This window comes from Ptychodera flava, chromosome 14 (genome assembly GCF_041260155.1).
Source record: "Ptychodera flava strain L36383 chromosome 14, AS_Pfla_20210202, whole genome shotgun sequence".
Lineage (NCBI taxonomy): Eukaryota > Metazoa > Hemichordata > Enteropneusta > Ptychoderidae > Ptychodera > Ptychodera flava.
Window position 1 is genome coordinate 21768146 of NC_091941.1, and position 16700 is coordinate 21784845.

The window sequence follows — 16700 nt, forward strand, 5'->3', positions numbered from 1 at the left end:
ATTTCAAGATAAAGATGCTGAAGTTTTATCATTTCCAACAGTATTTTGTGGTGAAAGACGAAAATGTGATGAACAGGATGCCACAATAAAATTACACTACAGTGAAATTTGCAAATGGGAACTACGGGCTGAAGATCGCAGAGTTGCTTCCAATGTGCCAAATTTATTTTTCAAAGCTAAGAAGTTGCAAATCAAACAAGTTGCAGACAAAGGCACACTTGTCATGAAAAGGGTGCAAAGCAAAGGAAAAGAGTACACTGCTGGTGAAATGCTGAATGAAAATACACAAAACAATATCACAAAACTTGATGAAGGGTACCGCATTTTCCGAACAATTAGAAATTCGCCTCCCTATTTGGAACAATGTAGGAAAGACATTATGGCAATGATCAGACAGCTTGGCTTACCGACATGGTTTATGTCTCTAAGTGCTGCTGATTCAAAATGGCATGATCTACTAGTAATGTTAGGTAAACTGATTGACAAGAAAGACTACACTGATGATTTGGTTGACAACAAATTGAGCTGGCGTGATGTTACAAGACTTGTAAGTTCAGATCCTGTCACTTGTGCAAGATATTTTAATGACAGAGTACAGCAGGTCATTGAAATGGTGCTAAAGAGTCCACATTGTCCAATTGGTGAACTGAAAGACTATGTATATAGAGTGGAATTTCAGCACAGATGTTCTCCACACATTCATATGTTAGTTTGGGTAAAAGATTCTCCACTATATGATACTGCAGACAATGAAGAAATTGAAAACTATGTTGACACATATATCTCATGTTCAGATGATCTGCCTGAGGAACAGACTGATTTGTTAAATATGCAAAAACATAAGCATTCCAGATCATGTAGAAAGAAAGGACAAGCATTATGTAGATTTGGATTTCCCATACCACCAATGTCAAAGACAACACTATTATTGCCATATGAAGAACCTGAACGTGATGACTATGAGAATTTGTATAAGAAAATAAAAGAACAGCTAGATAAAATGAAAGATGGATGTGATATATCTTTTGAACAATTCTTGCAAAATCTAAACTGTACTGAGGAAGACTACATCAAAGCTATCCAGACTTCTATCAAAGGACCAAAAACATAGCGGATAACTGAAAAGGAAACTGTCAGTAATACGAATCAATCCTTACATGAAATCATTGCTTACTGCATGGAAAGCCAATCATGACATCCAGTTTGCTGTTGATCCCTATGCTTGCGCAGTATACATCACAAACTATATTAGTAAAAGTGCAAAAGGGATGAGCACATTGCTGTACAATGCCTGCAAAGAAGCAAGGAAAGGGAATGATGATATTAGACGACAAGTTCGGTTTATCGGCAATCAATTCTTGAATGCTACAGAAATATGTGCTCAAGAAGCTGTTTACTTGGCATTGCAACTCCCTTTGATTAAGAAAACACGAGAAGTGATATTCATCAATACATCACCGCCTGAAGACAGAGCACGTCTACTAAAAAGTACACAACAACTTGAAGAATTACCAGAAAATTCCAAAGATATATATTCTTCAAACAGAATTGTCAGATATGCTATGAGACCAAAGCAACTTGAACATTGGTGTTTGGCAGATTATGTATCAGAATTGAACATTACCTACCCAGCTTCATTTGACTTCACAAAGCCACCACCATATGCAGACAATCATGATGATGATGACATTGGTACAGATAATGCAGTTATTGTAGACAGTGATGATAAAGAAATTTCACATAGTATAGATATTACATTTCCTAATGGAATCAAGATCAAATCAAGACAAAATCCCAGAGTTATCCGCTATGTTCGATACAGTGAAAAGGTAGACAGAGAAAACTACTGCAGAGAGCAATTACTGTTATTCTTACCATGGCGTAATGAGACTGAAGACTTATTAGATCATGGCAGATATGATAATTATTCTGCACACTATGACAAGAAAAAACAACATATCCAAATTGCCAGACAGAAATATGATTTTAAGTGTAAAGATCTTGAAATTGCCATTGAGAGAGCGGAATCAGATACATTAGCTGATGACATTGAAAATGCTATGCAACATATTGCACCTAATAATGTTCAGCATGAATGTGATGATGAACTAATAGGACGAACTGAAAGTAGTTCTTTTGAATTTTTCAATCCGATACGAACAGTACAGCAACAAAATTATGATATTGGACAAGATATTGGAGTTCCATCAAGGGTTAGTGATGATTTGCTGAAAAGCTGCATGTCAGATACTGAATACTTAAAGTTACTCAGGAAATTAAATATCAAGCAGAGAGAATTTCTGTTACATGTTACTCATTGGGTCAAAACAAGAACTGAACCTTTAAGAATCTTTCTCACTGGAGGAGCTGGAGTTGGAAAGTCTGTTGTCATAAAAGCTCTACATCAAGCATTGCATCGCTACTACATATCACAAGACATTGATGATTTAGATCATGTACGTGTTTTGAAATGTGCACCAACAGGCACTGCTGCATACAACATTGAAGGAACTACTCTTCATCATGCATTTGCTATACCTGTACAACAGAACTTCACTAAGTTAAGTCCTGAAAAAGACAATACTTTGCTCAACAAATACAAACACTTGAAGTTTGTGATCATAGATGAAGTTTCATTAGTAAGCAATGAATTGTTTAGAAGAATTGATCTACGCTGTAGACAGATAATGAGAAATGACAGCCCATTTGGTGGTCTCCATGTGCTTCTTGTTGGTGATTTATTTCAACTTGAACCAGTGTCCTATACATGGATTTACAATAATCTAGTATCAGGTCATAGAGCTCTTGGAACAAACCTATGGAAAGAACATTTTGTGATGTATGAACTCACAGAAATTATGCGACAGAAAGGTGATCAAACTTTTGCACACCTTCTTAACAGGTTGAGAGAAGGAAATCACACGCAAGATGATATTAAGAAACTGCAAAGCAGAGTAATCAATGCTACTGACGAGAACTATCCACACACTGCACCTCACATGTTCACAACAAACAATGAGGTTAGCAGTTTCAATGAATCGGTGTATAACAGCACCACAACACAAAAGGCCATTATACAATCAGTGTCAACTGTTATTGGAGATGTTACAGATGAGGTCAAAGATGTAACACTACGCCATTTGAATCATGATAAAAAATATACAAGTCACATGCAGACTGGTGGTCTTGCAAAACAGCTCAGAGTTGCAGTTGATTTACACTATGATTGTACAGTTAATCTGGATGTAGAAGATGGATTGACAAATGGAGCGACATGTGTGCTTAAGAAAATTGAATATAGACAAGGAATTTCTAAACCAGCAGTTCTTTTGGTGAAGTTTACTGATAATAAAATTGGTCAAAACTGGAGACAAAAATACCAGTCATTCTATACAATCAATATCAAGAAATCATTTACTCCCATTTTTGCCATAACAAGGACTTTTCCAGTTAACCGTGCTTATGTAACGAGACAACAATTTCCACTGTGCCCATCTTCTGCTAGAACAATGTATAAATGTCAAGGTTATACTTTGCCAAAGGCTGTCATTCATATGGGTACACGAAAAATATCACAGTCGCATTATACAGCTTTCAGTAGAGTTACCAATCTTAAAAATCTGCATATTTTGCATTTTAACGAAAGTAAGATTGCTGTGTATTTATCTACAAAAGAAGAAATGCATAGATTGCGCACTGAATGCCAAGTAGAGTGTTGCTATACACCAGTGTATAAAATGCCACCGCATAAACACAAAGTGATCTTTCAGAATATAAGATCTCTTCACAAACATTTCCAAGACATAGCACCAGACTCAAACTATATCAATGCTGATGTAATAGGTATCGCAGAAAGTCGTCTCATGAACACTGATCACACTGACACATATGCATTGCCAGGATTTCACAATGTTATTCGAAATGATCAACAGCAGACAACTACCACCAGACCACCTCATGGTTTAGCAGTATATGTTCAGAAAACATACACCGTCATTTCAACGCACCACTTCTCCTCCAATGATATTGAGTATTCATTTGTCAATGTAAAATCCAATGACAATAGAATATTGCAAATTGTCTATGTGTATAAATCCCAGTCTTGTACAGTTTCAACTTTAAAAGACAATGTACACAGCATCACTAGTTTGATAGATCCAACCCACAGCTTTTTAATTATTGGTGACTTCAACATCAATGCTGCAATACCTGAAAATCGATCTCTGATTGAGTGTTTAGAAACGACTTTTAATAGTCCCCAGCTGATTTCTGAAAAAACTACAGTATACAACACAATCATTGATCTTGCTTTCAGTAATGTCAACAGTACTATTGGCACCATTGACTCAGTTATCTCTGATCATAAAGTCATCACCGCACAAATATAATGTAATGTTCTACCATTCAATACTAGGTTGCTACAAGAGCCTGCAATGACTCAAGATAACCCTAGCACATACTTGGAACAGCATTTACTACATTTTGTTACAGAAACCCTACCACATCCTTCAAATGCTTATTAGCTGCAATTTACCACCAATTTCAACCTTTTTAAACCAAAGTAAATCAATACACATAATTTGCTATTGGTAGCTATGTGTAGTAGAGAACCGTAATGACTCTGATGATAACAGCACATACTTTGCAACTCAATTCATAACACATCATCACCAAATATCCTTTAAACATTGATAAGCTGCAAACAACCTCTGCGAACACACATGTAATTACCATTGGCAAGTACAGCATCTATATTAAACATGCTTGCAACTGATATCTACCATGCACATTGTAACAGACACCCTACAACATCCTTTAAATGCCTATTTGTGTGAACACACCACAACTGCATTGCCAATCACAGAGGAAACCAACAGAAAATGTCATGTACATGCACAAACTTCAAACTTTTGTCAAAACTATGCTACTGAACATTACAGTACATAAAGTATACAAGCTACAGTAACACTACAAAATTTATCGTGATGCAGCCCTCCAGTCAGGCAGGTGCAGTGGAAAGACAGGTATGTGTATGTATATTGTTTCTGTCTGCATGTATTTATGTGCATATGTTTGTATGTATGTAATTATATATTATATATATGCCTACATATATTTCAATAAGAAATTGTACTTTATTACATCTTAATAATAATAATTAAAACATAGCTCAATATTTACATCAACACTACAATCTGTTATTATTTTTATGATTTCAATATTTTATAAATCCATATGCATTCAATGCTTCACCACTAAAAAATCATTTTCTGTTACAGTCCTTTGAAATACCTCACATACTGGTCCACATTTTATTTCAGATATACGCATTTACTTTGCTTTCACTATCATTCGTGTACTTTCAATAGCTCTGCATAGCACGACTGTGTGTTACCGGCGTTAAGGCGATACCAAACTATTCAAACCGCGCATTGGTTGCTATCACTGGCAATCTTATCATTCCGTTGTTTTCTGTACAATTTTGACTCCTGATATTTTGAAAATGCTTAAAATCTTTCAACTCCTTCAATTTCAGCCAATTTAGCTGATTTTTGGCAGGATTATTGAACTAATAGATAAGAATATAGATAAGCATGTGTTTCTAAAAATTCCAGACACTTTATCAGATAATGCCATAAACCCTTCATCATTTCACAAAATGACACAGATAATTTCCTGTGTAAAAATCATTTGTACTTGTACAGATAACCTAATCCATGCTAGGGGTTCTCAACAGGTATTTCATGTGTTACATTCTTTTGAAATTTGGTGCAACTTTGTAGGGGCTGAACGTTTTACAATGGAGCTGTGAAAATTTGCCCGCCAACACTGCGTCTTGTGGAATTGTATGGCTCTCCAAATAAAAACTTTCCATCTTGATTCATTTTGGAAAAATAACTTAAGCAACTGTTGCTAAGCAATTTCAATCCTTTGGTATACAATAAACAGCTTCCCTCTACAAGCTGTCAGTAATTATAAAATGATACTCATAGTCAATACAAGTGGACGTTTGAAATAATGTTAATTTCAGAGTGCCCCATCACGATGCTCTTTTGTTTACAAGGCTTGGTTTTCGTGCGAGTGCTCATGAGTTTCGTGACATTACAGTACATTTACCAATAATTTTGACGATGAGATACAGCTGGATAATGATACACTACCTAATTAGGTTTGTCAGTTTGCTCGCGAATTTACCCTTTTAGTGGTCAACTTTTACAACTTTGCGCCAACATCAGACAGACCAAAACAGCAGGTGACGCAGCAAGATGTCTGTAAACTAATTTACTATTTAGTATGTTTATATCTTTACAGCAGCTATCAGTTTCAATGGTGACACACACAGAGACTGGTTGCCAAGTTTTACAAGCAGTTCAAAGTAAAGTTTGTTCATTTTACAGATCACTCTATTATTTTTGAAGTCATGAACTTTATTGATATTCAACTACAAAGAACACTGTCCTCCGAGTCTAAATTTGCAGTAACATCGTTCTTTTACCACCTCTCCGTGAATTTGGCGCCTTAGTAGCCTTTGCATAGGTCTAAAAGCGCAGCTTTAACTCTTTCACCACCACGGTTTCTCCCAAATCCATTTTTATCAATGGTGAGTGTGGACCTGTTTAGTACAGGGAATTGGGGGTGAACAGGTTAAAGCACATCGTGTACCCAGGCGCCAAAACGAAGATCTATGCACGTTTGGCATTCAAAATCGGCTAATCACTATAAATAATGATCATCAAATCAAACATTCATTACAGATTACATACTAGTAGTACTGCGATATTGATTCATTCTATAAACAAACCCATTCCCCGACACGTCCCATGAATTCCATCCTTGCCAAAACAACACTTCTCTCCTATAGAGGGCGCCCTGCATCAGGACCGCCACACTTTCATTCAACCCTTCACGCTGCAAAATGTACGACTGTGAGCTTACAATTAATACTATAATAATGATGATAGCACAATAACAAATAAATTCTGCCTTAGTTTACTAAATACCAACGATCACTACTCAAACATTTGACTCCTATTATTCCATCACAATGCAGCAATCGTACACCCATTTATCCCCCTCCCACAAATACAAAATGCCTGCCCAGTATTTGATACGCCTTTATCTTATATCATATCCTTTCTGATTGGTTGCAACATCTGAATCCGGGATACTTATTTTGCATATTTCCGAAATTTCGATTTCAACTGCGTCACAGTACTGAACCTCCAACCTTCATAACCCTCAGCTAGCTAAACTTACATTTTACCGTCTCCAACTCTGAACAAGGTCAGTTATCTACTTTTCCCTTTCTTTAGGTTAGGCTTACATACTCTCATGCTTGTATTACATCTAAACACAGTTTTTGTAATATCTGATGCACTCTTTCATGACTTATTCCACCTGCTTTCCGATTGACATTGACAAACATGCGTCGCCAATACTAAAAAAAAAAATCTACTCGGTATAGTCAAATGCAACAAAACTCGCCAGTTCCAATGTTGCCAACCTATACAACTCTGTACAACCACTGTGCCTAGAATCACCATCTATATAGCGAGCCACTAACGATGTCTCTGCTACGTCCATCTGCCATCATCATAGTTTTGTGTCCGATGTGTCAATTCTAAAAACAAGATTAACATATCCATACAACGCAAATTCAAGTACGTTCTCTTGCCGATTGCAGCAATACTAACTCTCATGTATAGTGTATTTTATCTTTTCTTGTAATTTCAATCACTGGTCAACTATCTCATAACTACCCTAGACATGCTGTGAACTTCGATATATCGTTAACAATACCATTTCATATCGACTTCCATGTGTAAGGTAGTTCTCCATAGACTCCCATTTTTAAAACCAAGAACAATAAAAATTTAGTTTCTCATCGTATTCATATGGTTCACACACCCTCACCATCTCAAACTACAACAATTACGACACTGTACATACATTCTGTATTTTGCATCCCTGCATTCAGACCATTTTTTGTTTTCAAATATACACAGTTTTACTACTATTGGATAACCACATCTCAAAACTTCTTAAAAACTATCTCCCATCATTTAATTTATATTTTGTGTCTGCTGTCTCTTTGTATATCAACAGATGAAACGTCAAGCACCAAACGAATACAACAAAGTCATTACAGGATACATTCATTGTGTATCTCCTACAAAACAAGGCCGATCAGCATCATTTTTTAATTTTAAACTACAAACAGCCTCAGATGACACTATTGGACATCCTGCTGTTGGATTCAGTCCCAGAAAACGACAACAACTCAAAGAATATGAGAACAACAAGACTGCTTCAGATTATCAAACGTCAAACAAGTCATTGAAAGCACAGGATCAACTAAATATCTTGTGAATGATAAATCTGCAATCCGTGGTGAAGCATTGATGTATCCATATAATCCCGGGTGCGCATATCCCACATTGGATTTATGCCAAATGGATGATTGGCTGATTGGTTAGGATCCTTACAATATCAAAGCATCTGTTGTGAAAATCCATGCTGCCCAATATCTTGCACATCGAAATTTATTCAAACAAGATGTACACATTGCTATTGGAGACATTTCATGCACCATAGTGTTGTATGGAAGCCTAACAGACACACTCGTTGAACACGACTCCTACCAGTTCACCCCAGTCAAAATCCGGTTGACAGATGACAACGTTAAATATCTCGTAACAACTCCTGATACTGAGATCACGCCATGTGCGAACATTGCCACAACTGTGTCAGGTACATCTCTCCAACAATTATCTTTCAACTCATCAGCTCTCGGCAAAATTGTCTCCATTAAAGAAGTCACAACTTTCTGGCAATGTCCGTCTTGTACATCACCCATCATCATTCCATCTGGCGCAAGTGACGTAGATGAAGATGACATCATTTGTTGCACCTCGTGCAACTCTTCTACGCTCAAAGAGCTGTGTACTGAAGACGGCAAAGTTTCTTTCAACTTTAAAACCACTGACGGCGACATTAAACTACTCACATGCTACAAATGCAACCTCGGTACCTGGCAGAATGCACATCAGATCTGTTCGGACATTAAAGTTGCCACACGGACACTACTGAAAGCCACATCACTCAAACTCACCTACAACAAAACTTTCATCGTCACACAACCCATTGAAGTATCAGAAGCACTCTAAACTTTAGCATCCAACCTTCTCTCAATTTCACCAGTCTCACTACTGTTTCATGTTTTCAACAACTCAGCTTATCATAACCACAAGGTATTCCAACATAAAAATAGTATGACAACTACTTTCATCGAACTCCAACGTCCTTCCACCAACCGCAAACTTCATCTGTCAACCTACGAGAATTTAGATGATTCGTACTGTTTATAAAACTTCTTTGCATGTTCATTGTTTACGATAACGTGTTTCTTACACATACCATCAGGTGTTCCTCTTGATGATGGTTTTGATATGTTTCGTGTTTTTTACACATACCATCAGGTGTTCCTCTTCATGATAATTTTGATGTGTTTCGTGTTTTTTACACATACCATCAGGTGTTCCGCCTGATGATGGTTTTGATATGTTTCGTATTTTTTACATTTACCATCAGGTGTTTCTCTTGATGATGGTTTTCATATGTTTCGTATATTTTACACTTAATACCATCAGGTGCTCCTCTTGATGATGGTTTTGATATGTTTCTTGTTTTCTACACATACCATCAGGTGTTTCTCTTGATGATGGTTTTGATATGTTTCGTGTTTTTTACACATACCATCAGGTGTTCCTCTCGATGATGGTTTTCATATGTTTCGTGTTTTTTACACATACCATCAGGTGTTCCTCTTCATGATAATTTTGATGTGTTTCGTGTTTTTTACACATACCATCAGGTGTTCCGCCTGATGATGGTTTTGATATGTTTCGTATTTTTTACATTTACCATCAGGTGTTTCTCTTGATGATGGTTTTCATATGTTTCGTATATTTTACACTTAATACCATCAGGTGCTCCTCTTGATGATGGTTTTGATATGTTTCTTGTTTTCTACACATACCATCAGGTGTTTCTCTTGATGATGGTTTTGATATGTTTCGTATTTTTCACACATACCATCAGGTGTTCCTCTTGATGATGGTTTTGATATATTTCATCAAAGTTCTATTTGTGTTTCATCACAATAAATAAAAATTACAACATTCATATTCACTACTTTTGTTCTGGTCACTTTTTAGTACAATACTACTATATGTTCATTTATACAACAACTCAAAAATACTTCCATTGTTTGTATGCCAACTACATTTTCTAATTCACTTCCTACAACAGGCTATTATGCCCAGCTATTAAGCTTCTCATTACAACCTGATTACTTACAACATTTCAATTTTCTACACACTCAAATTCAAATGTCAACACTAATATTTACAACACTACACTGTTGACGAATGAATACTTTGCACAGAGCACATCAAATCACAGCCCTTAATCATACATTATCAGTAGCTTTGTCAACAAGCCCTCTCCTCAATAATTGGCAACACTGATATTCAGCTTACTAGTGGTGTCCTTGCATTCGTTATTATCACATTTGTCTCTAGCAATGTGTTGCAATATCAGTAAAGACAATAACCTCATTCCCTGAGCAGCATCACCTTCCTTTTGTTGCTCACTTCTGACACCATCCTTTGCAAACCACCCAAATAATCATGTACTTAAATTGCTACAATGTCACTTCCTGTTGCAATAACAGCGGAGCTATATCGGCCGCTAGGTCGCTTGTTTTTGCCAGTTGTTATCCCTTTTTATCATGCTGTTAATTGACTCATTTGCATTTTGGTTATACATTTTTGGTGGATAACCTAGTCCACACATAGTGCGTATATCAGCTAACATTGTACTTTTTATCAGATCCGCTTTGTTTGCCAGAAAGTAACTGAAAAATTCCCCTCCTTTCTGGTGCCTGTCGACCCACTCATTCTGCAAATTTACTAATTTTTCATCAAATTCTTCTGGGGTTACAGCATCAACAAGGCCCTTTTCCTTTTTCTCATCAAACGTACGACCAAATATATCATGAACGTACTTTTTTGCTGTATTACCCTTTATGCCAAGGTCAGTCAGTTTAGACATCACATTATCTTTCATATGTATATCACACATAAGATGAAATGCTTCTGGAAAGGTGGACTTCAAACTTTCATATACATTGTGTTCTCCATCAGATCCAAAAGCTTTCAAACCCCTAGTGGGGGATGTAAACTCACCAAGGCAGACGAAAGCTCAAAATAACTTTCAAAGTTTTTCCTTTGATGAATAAGAGCTGGACCTAACATCACCGGATGTGCTCCGTGTTTGTTCTGAAGCATCAAATGTCTGAATGTTGTAAGTGTTACGTGGAAGTTTCCCAGGTTATAGGTAGGATCTACTCCTAACACACAAAAGTTATCTGATTTCGTACAAAATTTTTCAATGTCACTTAGCTGCTGATCAGTGGTTAACACAACCATTAATTCTGGAGACACTTTTACAGATCTTATGTACGCTTGCTTCTTGTCTAATTCATCGTTTTTGGCCATTTCAATCAGCTCTACAACAGAATCTTTATCTAAAAATTCTTGCCTCTTGGTCACATGTCTGAAATTTGTCACTTGTTTTCGATTGCGAGGAAACTGCCCAACTGATTTGATATTCATGACACCACCAGCATCCTCAATAACCTGATGAACAACTGCCTTTGCTTTACTAGATGCTGACAATAACTTGATTTTGGATTTTGTGGACTCATTTGTTCGGTAATATGGCTTACCTTCCTTTGAATTTCCGTGTTTCTTAACTACGATGTTATGCTCAGGCCCATCAAAAAAATACTGCACAAATGTTAAATTGTTTTCAACTCCATCACTTTTCATGAGTCTGATTACCACTCGATGAAAATCAGGGGAACTTTTATTTACGTACTGTCTTCTTTTTACCTTAAATACGTCCCTTTTACCAAAATAACTGTCATCTACCTGTTCGAGTTTGTTAGATGAGATATTGTGCTTGTAAAAGAACGTCTTTGTCCCTTTTGTTTCCCAGGACCCATTACCATCACATAGAATATCCTTCCAGCTTGCCATATGTTTCGTGTCACAAACAAAAGCTACATTCCTATTAACACAATCGGGGATGGTTGTTGCGATGTTATGCTCATTGCCAGGTTGCAGTAGCAGGGACACAGCTTTACCTGTTGATATTCCTGATGTTTTCCCCTCAATAATGATTGGCAAATCTTGGTCATTATTGTAGAGTTGTGGTGCATGATCATCTACATAACTTGTGTTATCTCCACTGAAAAAATAATAATATAGTACAATAGGTCAGAAATGCATGTAATTTGAAACTCTTCTGGGGGCTAACCATCATTTAAACTATAATGAACTAAGGTTTGGTTTGAGTGAGTCAATACCAGGATTCACTCTTGAGTTGAATATTTTTTGTTTTTTTAAGACACTCTACTTTCTACGTGTAGTAATTGTAATTCTGCTGCTGTCGGTCGCAAGGTTCAGAATGTTTTATTCAGCTCACCTGTCTGTACATTGCTCGGAGTCTGAACTAATTTCTATCACTTCTTCTAAGGCTGACAAAGTTGTGGTGGTCTTCGTCATCTGCAAAAACAAAATGATTGCAACATTGTGAGGATATCTATATCAGCAGTGGCCATAATCAAAGTCACATAAAAGCATACACTAGCGATGGAGCGCGAATATATTTCTTTATCTTTAACCATGAATACTAGCGCAAAATTTACCTTACCTCATACTCTATATCTTTCCTTTGCTGAAAAGGTGTTTTCTCATCACCATTATCTTCCCTAAAACATTCAAGAATCAGAACAGATGACAATATTAAAAAGACATACATATCAATCAAAGAATGATCGTTCATATAAAATAAAGACAATTTGTGTTAGACGGGAATTCTTTAGCAATGGAAGAAATCAACGCCGATAGTGTAGGAGACCATACTTATTGGTACAAAATGAATACAGTGATGAAATATTTACCTTTCACTATGAACTGAGGAATCAGAACTGATGTATATTGTATCAGAGTCACCAACACTTGCAACAGCATCATCAATCTGAAATATAAGGTCAGAAATATACAATCTACTTTAAAGTAGAAAGTGATGTTTCAACGTGAGAAAAATATGTTGCAAAGATTTTGCAGACCTGCTGACGAGTAAGGCCTCACTGTGCGATTTCATTTCACTTCAAGGTATGAATGTGGTCAACCATGTCAATACAGTTTGCATATGGATGGCATTTCTTCTGGCAGTCTTCAAACCTTTTCCGTAAAATATCATTGGGTTGTGAACTTACCTCCTCCCACGAGTATGTGCGTATGAGTTGCTTCTTCTCCTTTTTAAGCGGTTTTTTTTTTCACATTTCGGCTTGTCACCTTATTCGCCGAATTGTAATCGTCGCACTCCAGTTCCCTGAAAAAGTTAAACAATTCCACGACATTCACTCTTTGCTCAACATAAATTTCCAGATAACATGTAACAAAACACTTTGGGAACTTATGGAAGTTTGTGTCACCTTCTTTAACTTCTGTCCATATTTGTGTGTATTAAAATTTGAGACAAAATTGAGTTCCTTTTAGAATACAAAACAAATATTTTCAGATTTCAGAACCTTACCTTTTGTATCTCAGTGAAACAGCTGAATAAGAAAAATAGCACTTTCTTGGGGAGATTCTTGGTATTCCAGGTTCACCTTGGGAGATTTCTAGTGGAGTTACCATAGACTCACTACATGCCCTTACAGCAGACTCTTCTTGCGAACAGCCTTCGTCATGACAATCATTGATTTTCTGTTCTTCAAGTTCATTTGTACCATTTGTACCTTTGAGGACTTCTGCATATGTCCTAAGAAGCCGTTTTTTGTAGCTACGTTTTTGCATGTCCATTCTGAAATAGTGTGGTTATCTATTTGCGGATGTGGTACACTTGTAGTGTTCACGTGATACATATTAAGTACTTTATTCAAAGTTGGTGTCATAATCATTATGCAATTACAATCTGTGCTTGATCAGGAGTGGACATATGGAAGGCATCATTGTCAAGGCTTGTAAATTTAAGTTGCTATCGGCCTCTGAACTGATGTCTTTATTCCACCAAAGAAAGTAGGCAAAAATAAATAAATAAATAAAGTAAAATAAATTGTGCAGTTCAGTTAACATCGTTTTCAAACTAGCATGGGCAAGGATTTTTTCCAAAATATTTACGTTTTAAATATGCATTTCTTAGGGGTTCAGGGTGGTCAAACACTGGCCAGAACATTTCCAGAAAAATGTATCATATATACCGGTAGAAAAGGACAAAAAAACAGAAAAGACGTCCTCGTTCAAACAAACATCAAATGTAAAGTAACGAACTCGTGATTCTAAGGGTTTTTTCTTTCTTATTTTTTACTTTCGTGTTTACGTACCTCTCAAAAGTTCATGGTCGCCAGGTAAAAATTAAGGTAGGTCGGGTTATCGGAAGAGCACATTTTTTTTGTTCGGCCATAACAACGGGTACATTCATTAATCTCAATTAACCACACAACAGAGGCTATTGTAAATTTATTGCGGTTGGCAAGGTTGGTGAACAAAAAGCCTCCATTGTGGGGTGGTAGAAAGATGAACAAACAACACTGTCTCACAATCTAGCATCTGTGAACTTTGATCATGAATGTATCCAAGTTAATTAATTAATCACAGATTGTAAGTGATACTATCACCTGAATCCACGTGACTTAACATTTTTCCCGCCAAAACTGTTTTATCAATGGGAAACCTCCCTTTCCCAAACTTCACATAACTGTACTCTGTGCGCAGTCTCTTACCCTTACACCTTCACTGTATGGCCGTCATATTCCACATTACAGTGTTTCGTTTTTTCTGGGTAATAAGTTCTTTCAAATAGTTGCAGCCAATTGTCTAGATCAATGACAGAAATCTGTGCCTTTTATAAGCAAAAAACACTTCAACTATCTTACGTTCCCTTGTTGAACATTAATTAAAGCTTTTCATCTGATTTATAATGTGATAGTGGAAGATGTTTGCTCCCTTGTTCATAAGTTTTAAGTTTGCATAGATTTATAGTCTGTGCTTGATCAAAAGTGGACACTTGGAAGGTGTCAGTGTCAAGGCTTGTAAGTTTAAGTGGCACGGATGGTTGCACAGAAAGCCTGAGATGCAATTGCCCAGTGGCAGTAAGATAAAACAAACAACACTGTATCCGCACATCTGTATCACAATCCAGGATCTGTGAACTTTGATCTTGAATGTATGCAGTTAACAGTTAATTAACTTTTTTCCCGCCAAAATTGCTTAATCTATGGGAAAACCCGTTTTCCCGAATCTTGGCCATGTAAAAGAAGCACTTGATATCACTGTACTCTGTGCATAGTCTCTCACCCTACTGTTATGCTTCACTGTAAATAGCCACTGTCCATTTTAATAAAATCATCTACAGTATTCAATTGCTTTCTCATAACTGATCATATTTGTTCTTGGTAAACTCATACAATAACATAGTTGCAGCCAATTGTCTAGATCAATAAATCCATATCCATGCCTTTTTTGTTTCAAAGCAAAAAACACTTCACCTATTTTAAATACGGCTAGTTTTCAATCGGGTTCGAACCCACAACATACGGCATCAGTCGCCTAGCGGAGAGGCCACAGAGAGAACCACTCGGCTAAATCTCCACTCCCCAAAAAAGAGTGGTTCAATAGCCGCTAAATTACTTTGTTGAACATTAATTGAAGTTTTTTATCTGATTTTACAATGTGATAGTGGAAGATAATTTGCTCCCTGATTCATTAGATTTAAATTTGTATAGATAACAATAATAAGGTAGGATTACGATATTGTATCTGACAGGTGCATGCCTTCTCAGTTACACAAGGTCTTCCCACCAGCAAAGGGAACCACCCATTCAACTCATGCTAGCAGAAAGGTACACAGTGAGTTCAGCCCTTTAAAGCTACAAGTACATTCAGTAAAAATTAGGATATTTCAAGAATTGAATGGCAATGAGGAGACATTTTGCCATGGTGAAATTGATAACTTATCGAGCCCTTGAATGAACACAGGTAGCGTTCTAAAATCATTATCAGTTCAATGGTGTGATCCTCGTTATGTAACCACAGTCAGTGCTTTATCAGGAGTGGACATTTGGAAGGCGTCATTGTCAAGGCTTGTAAATTTAAGTCGCTATCAACCACTGAACTGTTGTCTTTATTTCACCACAAAATTATCAACAGGTACAACACCTTCATTAAACCCAATTTACCACAGAACAGAAGATGTGGGTTTAAACATTGCAGCTTGCACAGGTGGTTGCACAGAAAGCCTCCCAGAGTTGTGGTAAGAAAACAAACAACACTATATCACAATCCAGCATCTGTGAACTTTGATCTTAGAATGCACACACGGTAATTCATTAGAGATTGTAAGTGACACTATCATCTAGGTCTTTATTAAATAACACTTCAGTGGATCAGGTAAAAAAAATGCAACCTCTTAAATCTTCCAGACCCCCCCCCCAGGATATCAGATGGCCCACCCCTAATTAGTCTGCCGACTGCTTTCTCATACCTGGTCATATTCAACATTACAGTGCTTCGTTTGTTCTGGATAAGTTCTTACAAATAGTTGCAACCAATTGTCTAGATGAATGA

At 36.7% G+C, this 16700-nt stretch overlaps 1 protein-coding gene and 2 long non-coding RNA genes across 4 annotated transcripts in view; 1 reads left to right on the plus strand and 2 right to left on the minus strand.

Moving 5' to 3' along the window:
* Nucleotides 1–16700, minus strand: part of LOC139149761 (uncharacterized) — an 85712-nt gene that overhangs the window by 66980 nt on the left and 2032 nt on the right. The gene's annotated exons all lie outside the window — the stretch shown is intronic.
* Nucleotides 6473–10191, plus strand: LOC139149734 (uncharacterized). 2 transcript variants are annotated; one of them, XR_011556134.1, is made up of 3 exons: nucleotides 6479–7284; nucleotides 8107–9479; nucleotides 9651–10191. It is a non-coding gene; the product is annotated as an uncharacterized lncRNA (long non-coding RNA). The 2 variants fall into 2 exon arrangements; XR_011556133.1 differs by having other exon boundaries at nucleotides 6473–7284; nucleotides 8107–10191.
* Nucleotides 11220–14587, minus strand: LOC139150546 (uncharacterized). Its single transcript, XM_070722983.1, has 6 exons — nucleotides 13669–14587; nucleotides 13349–13464; nucleotides 13031–13107; nucleotides 12781–12838; nucleotides 12553–12632; nucleotides 11220–12315 (listed from the first exon to the last, which is right to left on the minus strand). The coding sequence occupies exons 5-6, from the start codon at nucleotides 12630–12632 to the stop codon at nucleotides 11220–11222; spliced, it is 1176 nt and encodes a 391-aa protein (XP_070579084.1). The 5' UTR covers nucleotides 12781–12838; nucleotides 13031–13107; nucleotides 13349–13464; nucleotides 13669–14587.

Coding starts and splice junctions, on each gene's coding strand:
- LOC139150546 (XM_070722983.1), bottom strand. CDS start 12,632: ATGACGAAGACCACCACAACTTTGTCAGCCTTAGAAGAAGTGATAGAA. Junction 12,316..12,552: donor TCCGAGCAATGTACAGACAG/GTGAGCTGAATA, acceptor TTATTTTTTCAG/TGGAGATAACACAAGTTATG.